The sequence below is a fragment of the Trifolium pratense genome, linkage group LG2 (genome assembly GCF_020283565.1).
Source record: "Trifolium pratense cultivar HEN17-A07 linkage group LG2, ARS_RC_1.1, whole genome shotgun sequence".
NCBI lineage: Eukaryota > Viridiplantae > Streptophyta > Magnoliopsida > Fabales > Fabaceae > Trifolium > Trifolium pratense.
In genome coordinates, this window is record NC_060060.1 from 45186777 (window position 1) to 45213909 (window position 27133).

At 33.0% G+C, this 27133-nt stretch overlaps 4 protein-coding genes across 4 annotated transcripts in view; all 4 read right to left on the reverse strand.

The window, feature by feature from the left end:
* The window catches only part of LOC123909996 (putative pentatricopeptide repeat-containing protein At1g12700, mitochondrial), an 83996-nt gene that overhangs the window by 24531 nt on the left and 32332 nt on the right, over positions 1–27133 (reverse strand). The window contains exon 2 of the mRNA XM_045960994.1: positions 3760–4068. The gene's annotated coding sequence lies outside the window, so the exon portion shown is untranslated. The remainder of the gene's footprint in view (positions 1–3759; positions 4069–27133) is intronic.
* LOC123904782 (pentatricopeptide repeat-containing protein At1g12300, mitochondrial-like) lies at positions 4112–5080 on the reverse strand. The gene has a single exon (XM_045954401.1). The coding sequence runs from the start codon at positions 5078–5080 to the stop codon at positions 4112–4114; it is 969 nt and encodes a 322-aa protein (XP_045810357.1).
* On the reverse strand, positions 5119–8882 carry LOC123909994 (pentatricopeptide repeat-containing protein At1g62670, mitochondrial-like). Its single transcript, XM_045960984.1, has 3 exons — positions 7153–8882; positions 5877–6936; positions 5119–5468 (listed from the first exon to the last, which is right to left on the reverse strand). The coding sequence occupies exon 1, from the start codon at positions 8794–8796 to the stop codon at positions 7165–7167; it is 1632 nt and encodes a 543-aa protein (XP_045816940.1). The 5' UTR covers positions 8797–8882; the 3' UTR covers positions 5119–5468; positions 5877–6936; positions 7153–7164.
* LOC123909991 (pentatricopeptide repeat-containing protein At1g62670, mitochondrial-like) lies at positions 22139–25379 on the reverse strand. Its single transcript, XM_045960981.1, has 2 exons — positions 23555–25379; positions 22139–23372 (listed from the first exon to the last, which is right to left on the reverse strand). The coding sequence occupies exon 1, from the start codon at positions 25202–25204 to the stop codon at positions 23561–23563; it is 1644 nt and encodes a 547-aa protein (XP_045816937.1). The 5' UTR covers positions 25205–25379; the 3' UTR covers positions 22139–23372; positions 23555–23560.

Genomic DNA, 27133 nt, shown 5'->3' on the forward strand with positions numbered 1-27133 from the left:
GAGATTTAAAATTAAGACGAAAGCTAATAATCATTACCAACTATTTATTTTCTTCTTCAGTTGAATTCAAAATATCTTGGAATGACATAAAATCAAAATGGTTCAAAGGAATTTGTGGAGCATCGATCTTGGTAAATGTAGTAGTAAACATGCAATTCAGCTTATACTTATGTGATGTAATTTTGTACTTATCACTTCCTCCAACCAATATATTTTCAATCTTATATGTTGATCCTTCTCCAACTATTTTTTTTATCTTTGACACCAAACTCTTTTCCACAGTAGCAAGAATCTTATCGCACTGGATGATCAAAGTAAAAAAAGGGAAAAAATCAATAATAAAAAAAATCAACCGAGATTTTGTGAAAATGTGAGAAGTATATCAAGATAGTTATCACCTTTTCATCAACAAACAACATATTTATAGACGTAACCTCAGTTGGTTTGTATTTGTTTGTTACATTCCACACATGAACTATTCGAATTTTCAACTTTAGATTTGTTTTTTCAGCTACTATAGCGGACATAGGAGTGTAGATAGGAGCCATGGTTTGAAAGAGTTTTTTTTTTTTAACTAAAAACTAAACTCAATAGAAATGTATGCATGGCTAAAGAAGTAACTGTTATGCTACTTATATATACCTATATGTATATGATAACAACCGATCAAAAAGAATGAGTGGGGACCATCGAAATTGAATGAAATATGATAATGATAATGGTTATACATTTCAATCCCATAACCTATAACTCTTTGCATAACCTTATCAAAATATTTATCATGTGTGAAAGGTGGAGAAATGCTTAGAAGGATTGACACATTTATATAGGAACCAGTTAACTATGCAAAGGTTGTGAACTGTTAAATATAATTATTAGGGGAAATGAAGAGAAATCATGAGGAAATGAGAGTTAAATGATTGTGTGACCTTATGCATCATATCATATGATAGCCAAGGGTCAAACATAATTGTTTTTAGATTTTATCCTCTTGTACGTGTAACAATATATTATTTTAATTAGTATATCGGATATTGGAGAGGTATAATTCTTTATTATTTATTATGGTATATGAAGAGTAGATAGAGCTGACAATAGTATAAAAACAAAAACAAAAATATAGATGACAATGATATATGATAATGATAATGGTTATACATTTCAATCCCATAACCTATAACACTTTGGATAACCTTATCAAAATATTTATCATGTGTGAAAGGTGGAGAAATGCTTAGAAGGATTGACACATTTATATAGGAACCAGTTAACTATGCAAAGGTTGTGAACTGTTAAATATAATTATTAGGGGAAATGAAGAGAAATCATGAGGAAATGAGAGTTAAATGATTGTGTGACCTTATGCATCATATCATATGATAGCCAAGGGTCAAACATAATTGTTTTTAGATTTTATCCTCTTGTACGTGTAACAATATATTATTTTAATTAGTATATCGGATATTGGAGAGGTATAATTCTTTATTATTTATTATGGTATATGAAGAGTAGATAGAGCTGACAATAGTATAAAAACAAAAACAAAAATATAGATGACAATGATATATGATAATGATAATGGTTATACATTTCAATCCCATAACCTATAACACTTTGGATAACCTTATCAAAATATTTATCATGTGTGAAAGGTGGAGAAATGCTTAGAAGGATTGACACATTTATATAGGAACCAGTTAACTATGCAAAGGTTGTGAACTGTTAAATATAATTATTAGGGGAAATGAAGAGAAATCATGAGGAAATGAGAGTTAAATGATTGTGTGACCTTATGCATCATATCATATGATAGCCAAGGGTCAAAAATAATTGTTTTTAGATTTTATCCTCTTGTACGTGTAACAATATATTATTTTAATTAGTATATCGTATATTGGAGAGGTATAATTCTTTATTATTTATTATGGTATATGAAGAGTAGATAGAGCTGACAATAGTATAAAAACAAAAATATAGATGACAATGATATAATATAAGGAAGTGATGTGACATTATTGAGTGATTTAATTGGAAGTAAGTGGCTGACGTGGATTAGGGTTGAGATGAGTAGTAGGAGAACTATCTAAGATTTATATTTTAATGCATTAACTATGGAACATGCATGATGTAAATGGATGGATTTTTTTTGCAACCAATGGAATATATGGTGAGTAAGTAATAAAGTGTGGCTCTTTAGTATAAGTTCCTCATGTTTTAATGTGGACAATATGAAAAGCCATCTATATAAATGTAGGTATATGAAAAGTAGATAGAGTCTAGAGATGATAATGATGTAAGGAGAAGTGATGTGACATTGTAAGTGGCTGACTTGGCTAAATGGAAAAAAATTATTGGTTTAAGTGGATTAGGGTTTACATAGATAGTAGGAGAACTATCTAGGAATTATATATATAGATTATATAGTTTTGGGAATATAAATGTAAAAGTGAGACATTAAGTGTAACAAAAAAAAGTGAGACATTAAGCGAGTTTAAATATCATTTATACACCCAAAAACATTTAAAAACTTTGATAATGAAAGAAATGGAAACGGTAGAAAATGGAGAGGATCCGAACTGGTATTATCCTAGCATTTATAAATTGTAGAAAAATAGAAAAAATAATTAGAAAAGCTAATGTATATTAGAAAATTCAAAGAGAGTATCTTTAAAGGATTAATCTAGCGGTAAAAAGATATAGGTCTTGAATTCGAGAGGTTCTGATTTCAAGCTACACTAGTGTTTTTAGAGGGAGATAAATATGAAAATATTTTTGTAAGCATTCTTTGAGCGTTAGATATTTCCTACCTTGGACTTAGACACTATCCCCCAATGGTGGAGCTAGACTAAATTGTTGGGGAGGGCCGCAATGTAGTATGAATTTTTTTTCTTCTTCTATCATGGGCTAAAAATATATAAATTGTTAATTTTTGTGAGTCTTAATAACATGTCAAATATACCAAATGATTTTAAATTTCTATACATTTTACATGAATTATATATATGATATAAATTTTCAATTTGAATGATAAATTTTATACTCGTTAAAATATATCACCGTAAGCTTAGCTCAATGGTAAGGACATCCATAAAAAAAGTAAATTTTGTACTTATTATAACATCACTATGAATCCCACAATTTGATTTCTCAAATATTACATATGTTGAAAATTTATAGGTTTAACTACACATTTTGGTCCCTTACGTTTATTTTAGGTTTCAATTTGGTCTCTTACGTTTAAAAAGTATCAATTTTGTCCCTTACGTTTATTTTAGGTTTCAAGTTAGTCATTTCCGTTAGTTTTGCCACTAACACCGTTTGAACAGTACACGCGTCAGTGTGTCCAAGTGCCACGTGTCACTCCACATATGCAAATTGACTGGCACGTGTGACAAAATTGACGAAAAGGACTAACTTGAAACTTAAAATAAATGTAAGGAACCAAATTGATACTTTTTAAACGTAAGAGACCAAATTGAAATCTAAAAAAGGACCAAATGTGTAGTTAAGCCGAATAATCGAACTCGGGACACTATAATCACCAAATGCGCTGCTTTACCAATCAGCCAAATACAATCTTATGATGGCAACTAGGGGTGTGCATAAATGTTTCTACAATTGTAAAAACTAATCACTAACAAATCATTCCCCTTAGGGCACAAGTTAACATCACCCTTATTTTTTCTATTTTTCTACAATTTATAAATGCTAACTTGTGCCCACATGTTAACAAGTACTTACATGAAAGCAAGTACTTACATGTTTAGCATTGATGGCTCGTGAGATAACTAGTACATTTGACTGGGAGACGATGGAATATGATTTGCACAGCTTGGTCGTTTCAATGAAGAATAAACAAGCAAAATATGGGGAAAATTGAAAGAACAGCAGATGTTCAACAAGTATAAATTTACAACGGAAATTGGACTAATTGAAACAATAGTAGAACAGGAAAAACAACAAGTTGATTAAAAAAAGACTTGGCTGATGCTAACCAAGAATCCTTAAGCTGAGTGAGGACTGAGAAGTATCATATCCTCAAAATACTGAGCTCGTGTATATCCATTCCTGCATTAGAACCAATTGAAACTTTTACTCAAACTGGTTCTCCTCATTGACCACTGCCAATCATTTCATGTAAAAGTTTCAATGCCTTATCATTCTCATCATTTTCAAAGAGAGCACGGATAATTATTTCATAAGTTATAGCATTAGGAACACAGCCATTGTCTTCCATTTTTAACAGTAGGGACTCAGCATCATCAAACAAGCCCTCAGAACAAAGACCATGGATCATAATATTATATGTGGGGACTGTAACATTGTAGCCTTTAATCAAAAGATCATTAAAAATCACTTGTGCGTCCAGAAATCTCCCTTGTTTGCAAAGTCCATCCATGAGTATATTGTATGTGCGCATATCTGGTTGAATGCCTTTGTCTTTAATTTTCTTGACAAATGCAATTGCCTTATCAACATGATGGTTTTTACATAAAGCATGTAATAAAGAACTGTAAGTGATCACATTGGCAGGTTGACCACTATCTTGCATCTCATCAAGAAGCTCCCAAGCATGAGAGATTCTCCCTGATTTGCACAAACCATCAATAAGAGAATTGTAGGTTACTGCATCAGGAATAAGCTTCTTGTTTTGCATTTCTTTTAAGAGGTTCATGGCTTCATCCATCATTTTAATCTTACACAACCCATTAATCATGACAGTATAGCAACAAACATTACGAATCACTCCTCTTTGAACCATGGTGTTGAATATAACTTTGGCCTTGTTGACTTCATTAACTAGGCAATACCCATCTAGTAATGAAGTATAAGTAACAACATTTGGTTTGATACCTTGTTTCACCATAACAGCTAACACATTTTTAGCTTCTTTGACATTTCCTTCCTTGCATAAAGCATCGAGCAATATACTAAAGATATAAACATCTCCATTGAGTTTTCTGAATACAAACATTTCATTTAAAAGTCCAATTGCTTCTTTCAATTGACCAACTATGCAAAATCCATATATCAGAGAAGTGTGAGTGATAACATCAGGAGAAATGCCCTTTACAATCATTTCAGAATATAAATCCTTAGCATCTATTAAAAGCTTATCTTTACACAAACTATCAATAATTGTGTTGTATAAAAGAAATGAAATATAAATTTCATATGATCTTAAATATAAGGAAAAAAAAAAATGTATTTAACTAAATTTGGATCAAATACATATACATTTTTTACTTGTATTTAAGGTCGATAATAATATCATATCATATTTGATAATCACCTTGATATTCAACATCTTCAGTTGCTTCTCTGAAAGTAAAAGACAAAATTGATGCTACTCTTAGAGTCTCTTGTATGACCCTTGAAGTTATTGGCATATTTTTTGTGTCTTCCCATTTTAGACCAATTTCTTCACCATTTTCTTGTTTTCCCTTAATTATAGACATTTGTTCTTCCTGCAAAAGTCACAAAACTTATAAGCTAAAATGACAAAAAACCAAAGTACAATCCAAATTTGCAACACTTGGAAAATAGCGGTTTGTTAAAAATCTGTGACGCGAGCATTTGCAACACTTCGTACTAAATAGCGAAACGCAGAACAATGGTGATTAATTAAAATTCTGCTACGCAATAGAGCCGCTATAACAGCAGTTTAAGAACTTTGCATTATTGGTCTCTTCATGTGGTCTAAAACTAGCTTCAAGACATATGATGTGTCTATTCGAAAGAAGGAGAAAATTTGACTTTTAACCAGATATTTTTCACCTCATTTTTGTAGATTTAGGGACAGAAAATATTCTAAAATAACATAGTATTATTTCATCCCTTTGAGCCTGAAACAAAGGAAGAGTTAGTAAACATACCAAAAACTTGCATATGGAGAGAACCTGAGCTCACAGAATATGGCAGCTTTGTGAATATATTTGCATGATAAACTTCACAGTCGGCTAAAATAGAATAGAGTTACAGTCCAAATGAAATTCAAGCATCATAGAACGCCAGAATACAGGTAAAGCTTTAAATATGATGTTACATTATTATTACTTGCAACATAAGGACGTCTTAAACACAGTTCGGTTCACCCAAAAAATACAGTTTGGTTTGGAAAAAAAATTGTATGACAACAGTTCGGTTCGAAATTAAGAACTGGTTCACCGAACCATTAATCCGGTTCAGTTCGGTTCGGAGGAAGACTATAGCATTTCGGTTCAGTTCTTCTGAACCATTGTTATGGTTCGGTTTAGTTATCTATCTGAACTGAACAGTCCTAACCCAATTATAAAATTATTTTCAGACCTTATATTATATAACGTGAGACTCTTAACACACTCCACCCACACTCAGGAATGAACATCTAGAGCGTAACTTGAGTGGTCCGATAGAGCGCACCAAACCAGATTAAACACAATATGTACTTCAAAACAATCACAGTAGGTACTAGATAGATCATCAAGTTCAAAAATGCTTGCCACCTGCATAAATTTGCAGTATCGTCTCAGCATAACAGGCTGAAGCCAAATGCACTCTTACAACACGACACTGAGTTCAGCCATTCAATGTACAATTGCAATCAAAACTAAAAACTCAGTAACCAATCTATCAATGTACCAACACTTAAGAAATTACCAAGTTTCGAAACACACTATCCAAGTTGCCTCCCCCGATACCTTCACACCCTTCCTTCGAAAAGCCTCTACTTACCCTTGCTACTGCCACTCCGTGCAATTCAGCCCCAACACTAAAAGCCTTCCTCTATTAGTTAACACCTTTGTAATCTGCTTTTCCTGCATAGGCAAGTCTGCCACTACTACACTGAGGACAAGAAAACGACCTCTGAAGCTTAACAACAGACCAACACACTTTAACTTCACCACCACTGCTTATGATACTTGTGCAGGATACATTCTGATAACAACCATGAAGCTGATTGACAGTACAATGCAAATATAAAGGATAACTGTGTCAAAAATAGAAAGAATCGACCATTAATGACTTTTGATTAATATCAAAGGGATAGAGAGACCACTGAGTAGTCCCCCCTTTTCTTTTGTATATCTAACTACCAACAAAACAAATAAATCATAATAATTACATAATTGTCATCAAAATAACCAATTATATATTGAGAAATCATCTTACCTATAGTTACTGTTACAATAGTCCTCTAGCAATCATTTCACGAAGAAGTTTCTCCGCCTTTTCATTCTCACCTTTATGAAAGAGAGCACAAATAATAGTTTCATAAGTTACAGCATTAGGAATGATACCATTATCCTCCATTTTTGACAACAAGGCCTTTACTTCATCAAACAAACCCTCTTTACAAAGACCATTGATCAAAATATTATATGTCCGGACTGTTACATTATAGCCTTTAATCAAAAGATCCTGAAAAATCTCTTGTGCGTTCCTAAGTCTCCCTTCCTTGCATAGTCCATCGATAAGTATATTGTATGTGAACATATCTGGTTGAATACCTTGGATTTTAATTTTCTTGACCAATGCAATTGCCTTGTCAACATGATGGTTTTTACATAAAGCATGCAATAAAGAAGTGTAAGTGATTACATCAGCAGGTTGACCTCTATCATTCATCTCTTCAAGAAGCTCCCAAGCATGAGAGATTCTCCCTGATTTGCACAAACCATCAATAAGGGAATTGCAAGTTACTGTATTAGGAATAATCTTCTTGTTTTGCATTTCCTTAAATAGATTCATGGCTTCATCCATCATTTTAATCTTACACAGCCCATTAATCATGACATTATAGCAATGAACATCAGGAATCACTCCTCTTTGAACCATAGTGCTGAATATAACTTTGGCTTTATTGACTTCATTAATTAGGCAATAGCCATCCATTAATGAAGTATAAGTAACAACATCTGGTTGGACACCTTCTTTCATCATCACAGCTAAGACATTTTTAGCTTGTTTGACATTTCCTTCCTTGCATAAAGCATCGAGCAATACACTAAAGGTATAAACATCTCCATTGAGTTTTCTGAATACTACCATTTCATTTAAAAGTCTAATTGCTTCTTTCAATTGACCAACTATGCAAAATCCATATATCAGAGAATTGTAAGTAACAACATCAGGAGAAACTCCGTTTGCAATCATTTCAGAATATAAATCGTAAGCATCTCTTAAAAGCTTATCTTTACACAGATTGTCAATAATTGTGTTGTATATTACCACATTAGGCTTGACCAATTTCCCTTCAATTTGTCTTAGAACTTGCAAGGCAGCCCTTGTTTCTCCAATTTTACAGAGTCCATTGATCAAGGTCCCGTAGCTAACTTGGTCGAGGTGAAATCCATGTGCAACCACATGGTCGTGAAAATGCAGTGCTTCCTTCACCTTACCGTTAAAACACAAACCTTTGATAAGAGTCGTTAAAGTTATGACATTGGGCTGATAACCCAACTTGAGAATCTTAGCCAATAGAGAAAAGGCAAAAGTCATATGACCGACGTGGCAGTAACAATTGATCAATATACTGAAAGTAACAATATCAGGCATAATTCCATTGAATTGTAATTGGTTAGAAAGGGAAATAGCAGTGGGATAATGTTTCATCTTAACAAGATAAGTTAAAATCTTGGCAAATTGTACAATGGATGGGGTTGGATTCATACGAAGCATGCTATGGAATGAAGAAACAGCATTATCAACATTATTATTAACATGAAATGGAGAGTGAGAGTATAATCGCCTTAAGTAAGAAATGGAAGACGAAGAAGAAGAAGAAGATCGAAAGGTGAACCTTAAGAATGACATTTGAGCGATGATGGAGAGGAACAAACGGAGCTTCAATTTAGGGTTTCTTTTTCAATTGGAATGGAGTACACACTGTTTAGAGACTTGTTAAATTTAATTGAAAATGAAATATTATATTTTCCTTTCAGGCAAATTGTAATAGAGTTTAATTGATATGCACCGACGGTGTAAAATAGTTTTGCACAATCGTCCAATAAACAACCATTATTTTGCCATGTCATATTAAGAAAGTGGGGTGGAGTGGAGTGATGTGGCGGAAAACATGGTTGGTATTGATTGACAGTGTAAAATTATTTTACACCGTCGGTGCATATCAATTAAATCCATTCTAATGAGTTTAATTGATATGCACCGACGGTGTAAAATAGTTTTGCACAATCGTCCAATAAACAACCATTATTTTGCCATGTCATATTAAGAAAGTGGGGTGGAGTGGAGTGATGTGGCGGAAAACATGGTTGGTATTGATTGACAGTGTAAACTTATTTTACACCCTCGGTGCATATCAATTAAATCCATTCTAATGAGTTTAATTGATATGCACCGACGGTGTAAAATAGTTTTGCACAATCGTCCAATAAACAACCATTATTTTGCCATGTCATATTAAGAAAGTGGGGTGAAGTGGAGTGATGTGGCGGAAAACATGGTTGGTATTGATTGACAGTGTAAAATTATTTTACACCGTCGGTGCATATCAATTAAATCCATTCTAATGAGTTTAATTGATATGCACCGACGGTGTAAAATAGTTTTGCACAATCGTCCAATAAATAACCATTATTTTGCCATGTCATATTAAGAAAGTGGGGTGGAATGGAGTGATGTGGCGGAAAACATGGTTGGTATTGATTGACAGTGTAAAATTATTTTACACCGTCGATGCATATCAATTAAATCCATTCTAATATGAACATGTATTACAAGTGGTCCATGACTGAAAGTGAATATTTACCTTTAAATTAATCTTTAGTCCACAATAATATTATACACACTCCACACATGATTTTTCTACTCACTGACATCTCTTTTCAATCATTCATCTCGCTTTTCAGATTTTTATCAATTCAAAATATATAAAAATATAAAACTCATCATGCTCATCTTTTCACTTCACAAGATATTATTTATTTAAAAAAAAATAAAAACAGAAAATACTTGATGTTAAATAATTATTATTATTATGATTTATTAATTAAATCTTCTATCTGTCAAAAAATAAATTTAATTAAATCCTCTACAACTACAAGAATCAAACTACCAACAAATTTTTTGTTTTGTTCTATCGGTGGGTTATTCTTGACTTGCTCTTCCTAATTCATCAAAACCTCCCTACTTTTCTTAGTCACCCTAATCAAGCTAAGAACACGATCGAGCTAACAAACTTCAATGGGTAAGCTATTTTGGATGGATCCACTGCCAAGCTTCGAACCAGTTGAACAGGGGAGAAAGTTGAACATTGGACGAAAGATTAAGGAAAGTAAAATTTAATTTGGAGATATCTTATTTTGAAGAGGAAGAAGTTGATGAACAAATGATGAATCTTGATGAATTTTTGTCATTTTAATATTTATTTTCATACTTTTTATTTTAATATATTTTAAACATGATTATTTATTTTTCGAAGTCTAAATAATTTATACATTTTCAAAGTTATATAACTTGTTGTCATCAATTTTAATAATATTTTAAATTTTTACTCTTGAATGTAAAAACATCACATAAAAATGGAAAATAAACCTAATAATATCAAATAAGTTATTCAAAAGAAATGATAGAGGGAGAGAGCAAGAGATAAATACATCAACCTACACATAAAAATAGAAATTAAGCAATTAAATTTGGTCTAGTGATAAAAAAATTAGGTAGTATGTTATATGTCCTCAGCTCGATCATCAACTCAATTCTAAACAAAAAACTTAAAAATAGGAACTCAATCCGCTAATATATTAAAAGTAATTATAATAATATATACCTACAATATTCTCTATTATATACATTACAAAATTTTTGCGGATGTCTCTCGTGCATTCTCAATATAAATTGTTTAGGTGATATTCAATTAGAGAGATTGCTTACGTGAAATTCAATTGAATATTCTTTAACCCATTATAAATAAAATAAAAATATTCAATTAAAGAGCTTGCTTACATAATCTTCAATTATTAAAAATAATAATGATCTTCAATTAGAGAGTTTGCTTACTGCAACATTCAATTGAATCTTCTCTAACCAATTAAAAAAAATATCTTCAACTAGAGAGTTTGCTTACGTGACATTCAAATGAATCTTCTCTAACCCATTATTAAGAAAAATAATATTTCAATTAGTGAGCTTGCTTACATGACATAATAACATTTAATTGAATCTTCTCTAACTCATTATTAAAAAAAATCTTCAATTAGAGAGCTTGCTTACGTGACCTTCAATTTAATATCTGCTAACCCATTATAAAATAAAATAAAAAATCAATTAGAGAGTTTGCTTATGTGGCATTCAATTGAATCTTCTCTAACCCATTATTAAAAAAAATAAAATTAGAGAGCTTGTTTACGTGAAATTCAATTCAATTGCCTCTAACCCATTATTAAAAAAAAAAACTTCAATTTGGTTCCAAAAAAAAACTTCAATTAGAGAGTTTACTTACGTGAAACGTGACATTCAATTAAATCTTTTTTTTGACAATAACAAAATGATATTCATTCATTCAAATTGATAGATTACATCAAAAACAACCACATAATCAACATCGCTAAAAGCGTAAAGAATGAATCTGCGAACAACACTCACAGCATCCGAGTTAATAGTATACAATGGCAAAATACCTACAACAAATAATATGATAAAGTTAAAGTCACTGAAGTATCCATGCCTTCGGATCTGCAGCGTTGAAGCCCAAATCATTGGTTGAATCTGTAATTGACTGAAGCCGATCTTTTCAATAGAAATCAAATGAACACCGCACAATACGGGACAACAAAAACGTCGCACAAGACGACGAACAACACAACGCCGCACTCAGACGACGAAATCACAAAAAAGAAAACACAAAAGAAAAACTTGATCAATGTGAAAATCACTTATTTAAATAAAGAAGAAAAGGAAAAACAATTATGAAGGGTGATTTTGGGTCAAAAATTGACCCTAAAACCACCCCTCCTTGATAGATCAAGAAGAAAAAAACTAGGTTAAGGTGGGGGGCGGCGGCTATGAAGAAAAGGAGAAGAAAGGTTAGACAGCTGACATACCGTCAGATTAGATAAGTGAAAAACTCATTCAATTAAATCTTTTATAACCCATTATAAAAATATCTATATTTATAGTCGGACAATTTTTTTTTGTAATTTATACTCATATTAATGTTAATATGACTGTCTAATTTTTATACGGGAGCCTGTATTTATACTCATATATTAATAAATTGAACTATATTTTTTTAATGGGTCATAATTTATACGAGGACCTATATTTTACTTATATATTAATACAATAGCCTATTATTTGGTAATTTCTACGTGGACCAATATCTCTATTCAGTAGTATATTTTCACGTAACTTATACTCAAACCTATATTTATATATAATAGTATGTCGACCTATTTTTATTTTTTTATATTTCAATGGCGAACCATAATTCTACTTACATATTAATACCGAGACCATTTTTTTATATATATATAATTATAGGAAACATATATTTCTACTCATATGTTTATACAAGTTTTTTTTTTTGTAATTTATACTTCAGCTCATTAGAGCATCTCCAACAAGAGTATCATAGAGAGTTTCATATATAGACTAATGATTCGTATCTTAATTTTTTTATTATTGGAGTTTTCATTACGTGGCATAGAGGTTATATACCTATATATCTTTTGTCTATTTATTTGTTATATATTCTTATGCCATGATGTATGTATGATGTTTATATTGTCATTATGATGATTAATCTTTATTAGGGAATCTATGATACACATTAGGTGAGTTTTTTCCAGCCAACTGAATTTTTTCTATACACAGAGGTCATGACCAACTGCTTAAAGGGTCAAAGAACCTTATCACAAGAACTAATTTATTATTGGTTTTGTTACATTTTTTATTCTTGCTTTGGATATTCATCTCGCTTATTATGTTTATTAAGATATTATTGTAATTCGTAAAAAAAATTATTATAATTGTATATTAAAAAAAAAAATCAATCTAATATATTTATATGTATATTTGTGCGCGCAAACTTATTTATGTCTAACCTGAACGACGCTGGAATCTAAACTGTTAAAAGAATTTTGTTATAAAAAAAAAAAACTGTTGAAAGAATATATCAATATTGGTTTTTTCTATTTTTCCTCAACCACCCACGAGTAATTTTAGGCATATGGATGACATGGTGTTTGCCGCCATTCAATAGGAAATCCATACCAAACCCAGTAAGCTTTGTATTTTTTTTTATCCAATTTTTATTTTTTCTTGGCAAACTTCCTAAAAATATTTAATAAATAATTGAATTTATATTTGTCATTCTCAATTTTTATTTTTATCTGGACAATTTTAAATTAAAAACAAAATACATAGCGAGGCTTAACTATATATTTAGTCTTTTATGTTTATTTTAGGTTTCAATTTAGTCCCTTACGTTTAAAACGTATCAATTTGGTCCCTTACGTTTTCATCTTTAGCATTGATCAGTCCTTTCCGTTAGATTTTAAGTTAAATCCGTTTTAAAAAAAGGACTACTTATGATTATTATAGACCACCCAACACTAAATTATGATTCATCTTTTTGTTCATCACCTCCTTCACTCAACACCACCATCACCTTCTTCTCTCTACCAACACCACCAAAATCACTACCACCACACCCAAAACTAAAATAAAACAATTTCAACAACAAAACTTAAAATGAAACTTAAAAACTCAGATCTATTGAGGTTGGGTTTATGCAAATTTCTACAAAAATCAAACATAAAAAATCCAATTTCTTTTGTCCAGAACTTCATCTTTTTTTTTCCCAATTTCTTTTTTCCAAAATCTCTTTGTTAATTTTGAAAATCATTAACTCAGTCTCAGAAAAATTGCAGATCTAAAAAATAGGTTTTCTACCAAATCGAAAAATTAACCATTGATTGCACTTGATTTGTTCTTCTTTGTTATTTATTTTTCAATTGCTCTTGATTGCTCAGCACATATATATATATATATATATATATATATATATATATATATATATATATGAATTTTAATTTTTCAATCAGTAAAATTACCAAAAGAAAAGAAAGGGGAATTTCACGGTGAGTAGGTTGAGCCATGGGTTGCAGGAAAGGTTTGCAATGGTGAGGGGAAGAGGTGTGTTTATTATTTAGTGTGGGGGGTCTATGATAATCAAATATGGTCTTTTTTTAATCAACGGTGGATGATGGAGATGACAAGGGACAAATTTGAAACATTAGCCACGTGACATTTTTAAACGGAGTTAACTTAAAATCTAACGGAAAGGACTAACTAATACTAACGATGAAAATGTAAGGGACCAAATTGATACGTTTTAAACGTAAGGGACCAAATTGAAACCTAAAATAAACGTAAAGAACCAAATGTGTAGTTAAGCCTACATAGTCGAGAGTTGAAAGTAATGGGGGAGAAAGACTGAAAGAGTCTAAACAGAGAAGATTGAGGCTGACGAGATGTGACAAAGGAAAAGAAATCAAAATACATTTTATTGAGTGTTTGAAGTGTATAATAATCTTTGTGCACTTGTTTCATCCAATGGTTAAGATTGAAAATGAAATTGTGAAAAGTAGCAGGGGCGTCTCTGGGTTTTAGGAGGCTCTGTGCAAAATATAAAAGTGGCCCTTTAATATAAAAAATTTAATTTTTTTTATTTTTAAAATTGTCGATTTAAATCGCGTATAATATAAAAAATTATTTTTATTTTTGTAAACATATAGATTATCAATATTAAACCAATTGCATTAAATCTGTTGGCGCAGCAAAAGCAAGCAAGACAATGGTTCACCAGCACAAGCTGCAGGCTTGGCAGGCTCAGCAGCTGGTAAGCAGGCAGGCGCGCGCGCAGGATTGCAGGCAATGCTCAGCAGGCACGCAGGCTTGACCTTGGGCAAACTAGCAGTTTTGCAGAAACTGCTATGTACAAGATGAACAAGTTTCTTGATGAAATTGATTAACAACTGAACATGAAAGACTTAGGGAAATAGAGATTTTATTCTTCCTTAATGGGCCACAAAAAATTGATTACAATATAATGCACTAGTTGCACTTTATATAGGGTGACTTGTGTAACAAGCATGCTCATCCCTTAGGCCTAAACTAATTCCCTAACTACCTAGTTAGTTACTAACAAACTTTAACTAACAAGTTGGTTGTAACTAACTCTAACAACACCTAAACAAACTAATTTCAAGGTGAATTAACCACTTTCTTAACACTCCTCCTTAATTCATGCTTGAATTGCAAACAACCAGTCCTAAGCTCCTCCTTAAAAACTCAAACCTGTCAAGCTTCACAGCCTTTGTAAAACCATCTGCAAGCTGTACCTCAGTTGGACAATACTGCACTTCAATCATTCCATTTGTCACTTGTTCCCTAATGAAATGAAATCTGGTAGCAATGTGCTTGCTCCTGCCATGTGAAATTGGATTTTTAGCAAGACTTATAGCAGACTTGTTATCAATCCTTAGAATTAGAGGCTTCACTGGTTCACACTTGATTTCTATCATCACTGAATTCAACCAAATTGCTTGACATGCTGCAAAGGTGCCTGCTATATACTCAGCTTCACAAGATGAGAGAGCAGTCACAGCTTGTTTCTTTGTACACCAAGAGATTGCAGCATTATTGAACTTGAAAACATACCCTGATGTGCTCCTCCTATCAGTTATGTCTCCACACCAATCACTATCAGAATACCCTATCAAAGTACTCCCTGCACTGTTTGTACCAATAGGGAATAGCAAGCCAATTTCCAAAGTACCTTTGAGATATATGAGGATTCTCTTAGCAGCTATCATGTGTGACTTCCTTGGATCATGCATAAATCTGCTGATAACACTCACAGCATAACATATATTAGGCCTACTGTTGCACACATACCTCAATGAGCCAACTATTTGTCTGAACACAGTTGGATCAACCTTCTCTTCATCTGAGCACTCATCAATTTTTGTATTTGTCTCTGATGGATTTGACAATGGATTGCAGCTTTCCATTTCAAATTTATCAAGCAATTCACCAATATACTTATGCTGGTGCATTACTATACCATCTCCTCTTCTCATAAATTCCATTCCTATAAAGAATGAAAGTTCACCAAGATCAGACATTTCAAATTCACTTTTGAGCTTATCTTTCACTTTTGCAATTTCTGCAATTCTACTTCCAGTTATGAGCAAGTCATCAACATACAAGCAGATTATGACAATATCTTCATCTTTAGGGCAATGTACATATACACCAAACTCAGCAGCACACTTTTTAAACCCTATCTGAATCAGAAAGTCATCAATCCTTTTGTTCCATGCTCTAGGAGCCTGTTTCAAGCCATATAGTGCCTTATACAGCTTATACACCATTGATTCTTTTCCTTTTATTTCAAAACCTGGAGGCTGTGACACATACACTTCCTCATCAAGTGGACCATTCAGAAATGCTGATTTCACATCCAGATGGTACAGGCTCCATTTGTTCTTACAGGCCAATGCTACAACCAACCTCACAGTCTCTATTCTAGCAACTGGTGCAAATACTTCATTGTAGTCAATTCCATGTTTCTGTAAGAATCCTCTAGCAACTAACCTTGCTTTATGCTTTGAAATTGTGCCATCAGGGTTCAATTTCACTTTGAACACCCATTTCACATCAATCTTCTTTTTCTTGTCTGGCAAGTCAACTAGCTTCCAGGTCTGGTTTTTCTCAATTGACCTCAGCTCTTCTTCCATTGCCTTCTTCCACACATTACTTTTCAAAGCATCTCTGTAGTTCAATGGTTCAGAATCAGCTAGTAATGCAAAGTGAATGAGATCACCCTCATCATTCACTGCATTGTCTTGAGTAACTTCACAATCATTCAATCTAGCTGGTACACGTTTGGTTCTTTGAGTCCTTGCAATCATATGAATTCTGTCATCATCATCACTTGATAAATTCATATTACCATCACTATCTGTACCTTGATTCTGAATAGTTTCAGCAGCAGGTTCACCTTCATCACCTCCATCAGATTCATCACTTGAACTTGGATAGATGAAGGTTGACTGCAATTCACTATTGTACACTGGTTCCTTCTCCCATTTCCATTTCTCTTCTTCATTCACAATTACATCCCTGCTAATGTGAACCTTCTGAGTAACTAGATTGTATAGCTTGTAGGCACCAGTTGGATGATATCCTATGAGTATCATTATTTCACTTTTATCCTCAAGTTTGGTTCTTCTAGCATCTGGTACATGTTTATAGCATAATGAGCCAAAAACCTTGAGGTGTTTCACACTTGGCTTCCTCCCACACCAAGCTTCCTCTGGCACAACTTTCAGTTTCTTAGTTGGACATTTGTTCAGAATGTAGGCTGCAGTAAGTACTGCTTCACCCCAGAACTTGTGTGGCAAATTCTTCTGCTTAATCATGCTTCTTGCCATATCTAACAATGTTCTGTTTCTTCTTTCAGCTAGTCCATTGTGATGTGGTGTGTATGGAGCAGTAACTTCATGTGTAATGCCTTGATTAGTACAGAAGTTCTCAAACTCTCTTGAGGTGTACTCTCCACCACCATCTGTTCTCAGAATCTTAATTGTTTTCTCACTTTCTTTTTCAATTAAGACTTTAAACTTCTTGAACACTTCTAAAGCTTCACTTTTTAGCTTCAAAGTGTATAACCAGATCATTCTGCTGTATTCATCAACAAATGTGATGAAATACTTGCTTCCCCCTAATGATGCAGCTTCAAATGGACCACAGATGTCGCTATGAATAACTTGCAATACACCACTAGCTCTCTTAGGCATTTCAGCTACAAAAGGTTTTCTACTGTGTTTACTCTTCACACATATCTCACATATGGACTTCTTAGTCTTAAACTTAGGCAGGCCATACACCAATTCCTTAGAATTTAAATCACTGAGGCTTCTATAGTTCAAGTGTCCATACCTTTTGTGCCAAAGTGCTTCAACCTCATCAATCACTGTGGTAGACATGCACATCATATCTACACTTGAGATTTTACACTTGTAAGTTCTGTTGTTTGACAAGCTGCACATCAAGATCAAGTTCTTCATTTTATCAAACAGCTTCAGTGCATTATCCTCCATACTTACAGAGAACCCTCTTTGCACCAATTGACCTAAACTGAGCAAATTGCAATTCATACCAGGGACAAATAACACTTCAGAGATGATCACTTTACCTCCCTTCTTACTTTTGATCACTATGTTACCAATACCTTCAGCAGCAAGTTTTCTCCCATCTGCTAGTTTTATACTAGACCTTTTGCTTGCATCAAAATTGGTTAACCATTCTCTATGTGGTGTCATATGATTTGAACATCCTAAATCAAGAAACCATTCTTCATTCTTCTCACATTCATCCCCTATAGTAGCCATCATCAAGACAGACTTGACATCACTTTCTTCTACAACATTAGCCTCTTGTTGATCTTTCTTGTACCAACACTCATCTACAAAATGGCCAAGCTTCTCACAATTGTAGCATTTCACCTTGCTTTTATCAAAGTTCTTCTTTTTGTTCTTACCTTTGGCAAAACCTCCTCCTTTAGAGGATTCAGCTTTGTCATCAGTTTTTGAACTCTGATCTTTAAGCCACTTTGGTTTATCTTTGCCTTTCTTTTTGTAGTTCTTGCCATTTTCTTCTTTCTTGTTGGTTTGAGCTTGCAAGGCTTGTTGTTCTTTCTTTTCTGAACCTCTGCTGAGAACTTTAATCTCATGTGCTTCCAAAGAACTTTGTAATTCCTCAATTTTCATAGTAGCTGTATCTTTCACATACTCAATAGCTATTACTACATTATCAAAGTTTGGAGTTAAGGATCTAAGCACTTTCTCTACTACCATTTCATCAGTGACAGTCTCTCCACAGTTTTGCATTTGATGAACAAGTGCAAGAAGTTTTGAGAAGAAGTCACTTACTTTTTGATCCTCTTCCATCACCATAGACTCATATTGCCTCCTAAAGGCCTGCAATTTCACCTTCTTGACCTTGATTCCACCATCATGGTAACCCTCGAGTATATCCCAAGCTTCTTTGGACTTAGTTGATTTTGAAATCTTTTCAAAATGCTGTGCATCACAATTCTGCTGGATATAGAACAAAGCCTTGCAGTCTTTTTTCTTGTTTTCTTTATATGTATTTCTCTGATCATTAGTTGGATTTGCTCCCAACTCATCGTATCCATTCACTACTACCTCAAGACACTCTTGTGCTCCAAATATGGACTTCATCACTGCACTCCATCTATCCCAATTCTTCCCATCAAGAATCAGAATGTTTGTACCAAAACCTTGGGTGTTCATCTTGAAATTTCAAGAAATCAATCTACACAGCTTCACTTTGTGTTTCTCCACTTGATTCCTTCACAATTCACTCTTGTCCTGTGATAGAACCAGGCTCTTGATGCCAATTGTTGGCGCATCAAAAGCAAGCAAGACAATGGTTCACCAGCACAAGCTGCAGGCTTGGCAGGCTCAGCAGCTGGTAAGCAGGCAGGCGCGCGCGCAGGATTGCAGGCAAGGCTCAGCAGGCACGTAGGCTTGACCTTGGGCAAACTAGCAGTTTTGCAGAAACTGCTATGTACAAGATGAACAAGTTTCTTGATGAAATTGATTAACAACTGAACATGAAAGACTTAGGGAAATAGAGATTTTATTCTTCCTTAATGGGCCACAAAAAATTGATTACAATATAATGCACTAGTTGCACTTTATATAGGGTGACTTGTGTAACAAGCAAGCTCATCCCTTAGGCCTAAACTAATTCCCTAACTACCTAGTTAGTTACTAACAAACTTTAACTAACAAGTTGGTTGTAACTAACTCTAACAACACCTAAACAAACTAATTTCAAGATGAATTAACCACTTTCTTAACAAAATCAAATGAGATAAGAAATACAAAATAATTATCTTTGTATATAACGTCAAAAAAGAATCTCCTAATCTAAGGTTAAATTTTATGCAAAGATAAAAATGGACTAAAACTATATTTACGAGTATAGCTAACTAATTTATTGATACTCGTATGATATTATATGAACATTAATAATATATAACTATTAGTTTAGGGCCAAAAAATTATCTATTAATATACATCTGATATTTTATAAGTATAAATAATATATAAGTAATATTATAGGACCTCGAAATTTTGAGCTGAGGCCCTCAAAATTTTGAGGCCCGATGCCGTCGCACGCCTCGCACATGTGTGCGAGCCGCCACCGAAAAGTAGTAGTCCATCATGGACCATTTGGTTAGCTGGTCCATGTTAGCATCCGCCATATTTTGTACCTATTTCTTTCTTTTTCTTTTTTGATAGACGAAATGACAAAACCATTAAAAACTCACATACACAAAATAGAGTGATCGGGGTTCGAACCTCGGTCATGACGTCCGACACTAGCAATTTCGGTATTTTCACCATTTGAGCTAGGATTTGTGGATCGACCTATTTCTATTATGCTAATATCTATCCATTATTTTAATATTTTTAATTTATCTTTTACGGTATATATTTGTTAGGCTTAACTACACATTTGATCTCTTACATTTATTTTATGTTTCAATTTGGTCCCTTACGTTTAAAAAGTATCAATTTAGTCCTTTACGTTTATTTTAGGTTTCAAGTTAGTCCTTTCAGTTAGTTTTGTCACTAACACCGTTTGAACAGTACACGTGTCAGTATGTCAAAGTGTCATGTGTCTGTCCACATATACAAATTGGCTGCCACATGTGACAAAATTGAAAATAAATTAAAAATAAAATTTGAAAGTATATATGTTTGCTACTCTTTGAAATCTAAGGCTCAATTTCAAGTCCTACTAGTGTTTTTAGAGGGAGGTAAATGTAAATATTTTTGCAAGCATTAATTCTTTGAGTCTGAGATCTTTCCTAACTTGGACCGGGACACTATCCCCTCACCCTAAAATTCCATTATTAAAAAAAGAAGTTCAAAGAGAATTTATAAAAAAGCACAAGAAATTTTTGCATGAAAATTTATATTTAGGGGTGAAGGTAGTAAAATTTTACAAAACTAAAATGTTTTAGAAAAAGTGTACAGTATTTGTCAAAAAAAAAAGTGTACGGTAAATTAATTAGATAGTACGGTTGGTCATTATAACTAAGTTGGTTGGGACATTACATTATTAGACAGAATTCGAACATCAAACACTCCATTTATTCACATTTGAAAAAAAAAATTCTAGTCACTATACTATTTGATAAAAAAAATGAAATTATATTAAACTATATATGTTCAATGTCCAATAAACACATTGAAAATTGAATTTCTAAAAATTTTTTTAAAAAAAAATGACGTAAAATTCTATCTTTAAATTCCTTAATTAATGAGTATTTTAAGTTGGATGTACCAAAAAAAAAAGTATTTTAAGATGGTATCACCCTTAAATTATTTACTTTCATTTCATTGTTGTGTTGTTTGTGAGATAAAAGGCAAAATGACTAAACTAGATTTTGGTTAAATTAATTTTTGTAAAAGTAATTTTAATTAAAAGTGCATTTATGTTCGTGTTTTTATAAGTGTAAATTGAAAAATAAATTTAAGCAAAGTATATATGTTTGCTACTCTTTGAAATCTAAGTTGAAGGATTGAATCATTCCATCATATGTCAGAGATGCATTCATATTTTCTTTACACATCAGAGTAATTGTTATTGTATTATTTCGTAAACAAACTACATATTACCACATTTCTCAGAGTAAAAAACTCTAATGGAAGTCATGTCCTTGGATAGATCTTTAGGTAAGCCAATGACAACAGAACGAAAGGCCAACATTCCCAAGAAGACATATATAAACTTTAAGACAGAAAGTTCCAGTAACAAACCACAGGCCATCATAGGTAAGTCAGGTTATTACTTTTCATTATCAGTGTTGTCAATCGCGGGTCTTGGAAAATAGCGGTTTGTTAAAAATCTGTGACGCCAGCATTTGAAACACTTCGTACTAAATAGCGAAACGCAGAACAATAGTGATTAATTAAAATTCTGCTACGCAATAGAGCCGCTATAACAGCAGTTTAACAACTTTGCATTATTGGTCTCTTCATGTGGTTTAAAACTAGCTTCAAGACATTTGATGTGTCTATTCGAAAGAAGGAGAAAAATTGACTTTTAACCAGATATTTTTCACCTCATTTTTTTAGATTTAGGGACAGAAAATATTCTAAAATAACATAGTATTATTTCATCCCTTTGAGCCTGAAACAAAGGAAGAGTTAGTAAACATACCAAAAACTTGCATATGGAGAGAACCTGAGCTCACAGAATATGGCAGCTTTGTGAATATATTTGCATGATAAACTTCACAGTCGGCTAAAATAGAATAGAGTTACAGCCCAAATGAAATTCAAGCATCATAGAAGGCCAGAATACATCTTGGGGTAAAGCTTTAAATATGATGTTACATTATCACTAGCAACATAAGGACGTCTTAAACACAGTTCGGTTCACCCAAAAAATACAGTTTGGTTTGGAAAAAAAATTGTATGACAACAGTTCGGTTCGAAATTAAGAACTGGTTCACCGAACCATTAATCCGGTTCAGTTCGGTTTGGATGAAGACTATAGCATTTCGGTTCAGTTCTTCTGAACCATTGTTATGGTTCGGTTTAGTTATCTATCTGAACTGAACAGTTCTAGCCCAATTATAAAATTATTTTCAGACCTTATATTATATAACATGAGACTCTTAACACACTCCACCCACACTCAGGAATGAACATGTAGAGCGTAACTTGAGTGGTCCGATAGAGCGCAACAAACCAGATTAAACACAATATGTACTTCAAAACAATCACAGTAGGTACTAGATAGATCATCAAGTTCTAAAATGCTTGCCACCTGCATAAATTTGCAGTATCGTCTCATCATAACAGGCTGAAGCCAAATGCACTCTTACAACACGGCACTGAGTTCAGCCATTCAATGTACAATTGCAATCAAAACTAAAAACTCAGTAACCAATCTATCAATGTACCAACACTTGAGAAATTACCAAGTTTCGAACCACACTATCCAAGTTGCCTCCCCCAATACCTTCACACCCTTCCTTCAAAAAGCCTCTACTTACCCTTGCTACTGCCACTCTGTGCAATTCAACCCCAACACTCAAAGCCTTCCTCTATTAGTTAACACCTTTGTAATCTGCTTTTCCTGCATAGGCAAGTCTGCCACTACTACACTAAGGACAAGAAAACGACCTCTGAAGCTTAACAACAGACCAACACACTTTAGCTTCACCACCACTGCTTATGATACTCGACCAGGATACATTCTGATAACAACCATGAAGCTGACTGACAGTACAATGCAAATATAAAGGATAACTGTGTCAAAAAAAGAAAGAATCGACCATTAATGACTTTTGATTAATATCAAAGGGATAGTGAGACCACTGAGTAGTCCCCCCAATTCTTTTGTATATCTAACTACCAACAAAATAAATAAATCATAATAATTACATAATTGTCATCAAAATAACCAATTATATATTGAGAAAACATCTTACCTATAGTTACTGTTGCAATAGTCCTCTAGCAATCATTTCACGAAGAAGTTTCTCCGCCTTTTCATTCTCATCTTTATGAAAGAGAGCACAAATAATAGTTTCATAAGTTACAGCATTAGGAATGATACCATTATCCTCCATTTTTGACAACAAGGCCTTTACTTCATCAAACAAACCCTCTTTACAAAGACCATTGATCATAATATTATATGTCCGGACTGTTACATTATAGCCTTTAATCAAAAGATCCTGAAAAATCTCTTGTGCGTTCCTAAGTCTCCCTTCCTTGCATAGTCCATCGATAAGTACACTGTATGTGAACATATCTGGTTGAATACCTTGGATTTTAATTTTCTTAACCAATGCAATTGCCTTGTCAACATGATGGTTTTTACATAAAGCATGCAATAAAGAAGTGTAAGTGATTACATTGGCAGGTTGACCTCTATCATTCATCTCTTCAAGAAGCTCCCAAGCATGAGAGATTCTCCCTGATTTGCACAAACCATCAATAAGAGAATTGTAGGTTACTGCATCAGGAATAAGCTTCTTGTTTTGCATTTCTTTTAAGAGGTTCATGGCTTCATCCATCATTTTAATCTTACACAACCCATTAATCATGACATTATAGCAATTAACATCAGGAATCACTCCTCTTTGAACCATAGTGTTGAATATAACTTTGGCTTTATTGACTTCATTAACTAGGCAATACCCATCTAGTAATGAAGTATAAGTAACAACATTTGGTTTGATACCTTGTTTCACCATAACAGCTAACACATTTTTAGCTTCTTTGACATTTCCTTCCTTGCATAAAGCATCGAGCAATATACTAAAGATATAAACATCTCCATTGAGTTTTCCGAATACAAACATTTCATTTAAAAGTCCAATTGCTTCTTTTAATTGACCAACTATGCAAAATCCATATATCAGAGAAGTGTGAGTAATAACATCAGGAGAAATGCCCTTTACAATCATTTCAGAATATAAATCCTTAGCATCTATTAAAAGCTTATCTTTACACAAACTATCAATAATTGTGTTGTATATTACCACATTAGGCTTGAGCAATTTCCCTTCAATTTGTCTTAGAACTTGCAAGGCAGCCCTTGTTTCCCCAATTTTACATAGTCCATTGATCAAGGTCTCGTAGCTAACATGGTCGAGGTGAAATCCATGTGCAACCACATGGTCGTGAAAATGCAGTGCTTCCTTCACCTTACCGTTAAAACACAACCCTTTGATAAGAGTCGTTAAAGTTATGACATCAGGCTGATAACCCAACTTGAGAATCTTAGCCAATAGAGAAAAGGCAAAAGTCATTTGAGGAACGTGGCAGTAACAATTGATCAAGATGTTGAAAGTAACAATATCTGGCCTAATTCCATTAAATTCCAATTGGTTAGAAAGTGAAATAGCAGTGGGGTAATGTTTCATCTTAATAAGGGAAGCTAAAATCTTGCAAAATTCAACAATGGATGGGGTTGGATTCATACGAAGCATGCGATTGAATGAGGAAATAGCATCATCAGCATTATTAACATGAAATGGAGAGTGAGAGTATAATCGCCTTAAGAAGGAAACAGAAAAAGAAGAAGAAGAAGAAGAAGAAGAAGAATGAAAGGTGAACCTTAAGAATGACATTTGAGCGATGATTGAGGAGAGGAATGTCTTTCTGTCTGTATCATTCAGACAGAGTTTTGAGAGACCAACAAACGGAGCTTCTTCAATTTAGGGTTTCAACCCATTTCAACTGATTATCAATTTTCTTCAATTTAGCGATGATGTAGAAAAAATTCACATTTGAAAAGAAAAAATTCTGGTCACTAGACTATTCAATAAAAAAAAAATTGAAATTATATTAAACTATATATGTTCAATGTCCAATAAACACATTGAAAATTGAATTTCTAAAAATTTAAAAAAAAAAAAAAATTGACGTAAAATTCCATCTTTAAATTCCTTAATTAATGAGTATTTTAAGTTGGATCGATGTACCCAAAAAAAAAAGTATTTTAAGCTGGTATCACCCTTAAATTATTTACTTTCATTTCATTGTTGTGTTGTTTGTGAGATCAAAGGCAAAATGACTAAACTAGATTTTGGTTAAATTAATTTTTGTAAAAGTAATTTTAATTAAAAGTGAATTTACGTTCGTGTTTTTATAAGTGTAAATTGAAAAATAAATTTAAGCAAAGGATATATGTTTGCTACTCTTTGAAATCTAAGTTGAAGGATTGAATCATTCCATCGTATGTCAGACATGCATTCATATTTTCTTTATTCATCAGAGTAATTGTTATTGTATTATTTCGTAAACAAAAACAAAAAATCGGCCAAAATCCAAAAAATCGACTATAAACCCTAAAATCTGCCGGCAACCCGAAAAATCGATAGAAAAACCTAAAATCGGCCAAAATTCCAAAAATCGACTTTAAAACCTAAAATCGGCCAACATCCAAAAAATCGGCCGAAGAATCTAAAATCGCCCCTAAACCCAAAAAACTCAGCCGAAAACCTAAAATCGTACCAAAATCCTGAAATCGGCTATAAACCCCAAAATCGGCCGAAAAACCTAAAATCGACTATAAACCCATATTTTGGCCGATATTAGGGTTTATAGTCGATTTTTGGGTTTTTCGGTCGATTTTTCGTTTTTCGGTCGATTTTAGGGTTTATAGTCGATTTTTGGAATTTTGGCCGATTTTAGGTTTTTCTGCCGATTTTTCGGGTTGCCGGCCTATTTTAGGGTTTATAGTCGATTTTTCGGATTTTGGCCGATTTTAGGTTTTCGGTCGATTTTTTGGGTTTTCGGTCAATTTTTGGTTTTTCGGCCGATTTTTTGGGTTTTCAGCCGATTTTAGGGTTTATAGTCGATTTTTGGAATTTTGGACGATTTTAGGTTTTTCTGCCGATTGTTTTCGGTTTTTCGGCCAATTTTTGGGTTTAGGGTCGATTTTATTAAAATAAATAAAATTAAATGAAGGAAATTCAATTAAATGAAGGAAATTCAATTACATTATTCAACATTTTATCCAAACACTGGAATTTAAAAATTAAGGGAATTCAATTGAATCAATTGAATTGCCTATTATTTAAAATCTCTTGAATTTCTAGAATCCCTCATCCAAACACACTCTTAGTGGTTTAGATACTTGCGAAAAACAAACATATAAAACAACCGAATGAGTCATATTAAGAATGTCTGTCTACCTTTAGTTTCTTGCCTCCCTTAAAAATCTGGTAAATGTTTTGCTCAACAATGTTTTAGCCCAACACAATGTATAGTATCATAAATTACAAATCATTAAATTACCTTCTAAAGATTATTTTAAATTTAGGAAGTTACAAATGTTTTACGGGCAATGTTTATTAAAATTTGGGTTTGCGCGCGGTTGTGTTTCTAAGCAATAGGAAAAATCAAAGGATATATAGACACACACAATCTAAGAAAGTTGTGTTTCTTTAAATGGTATCACTATCATCATCATCATCATCATCATCATCAACTTGTTCAGGTTCTTCCTCATCATTATCATGTGCAATTTGGTTCATCATTCTTTGTAGGCCCCC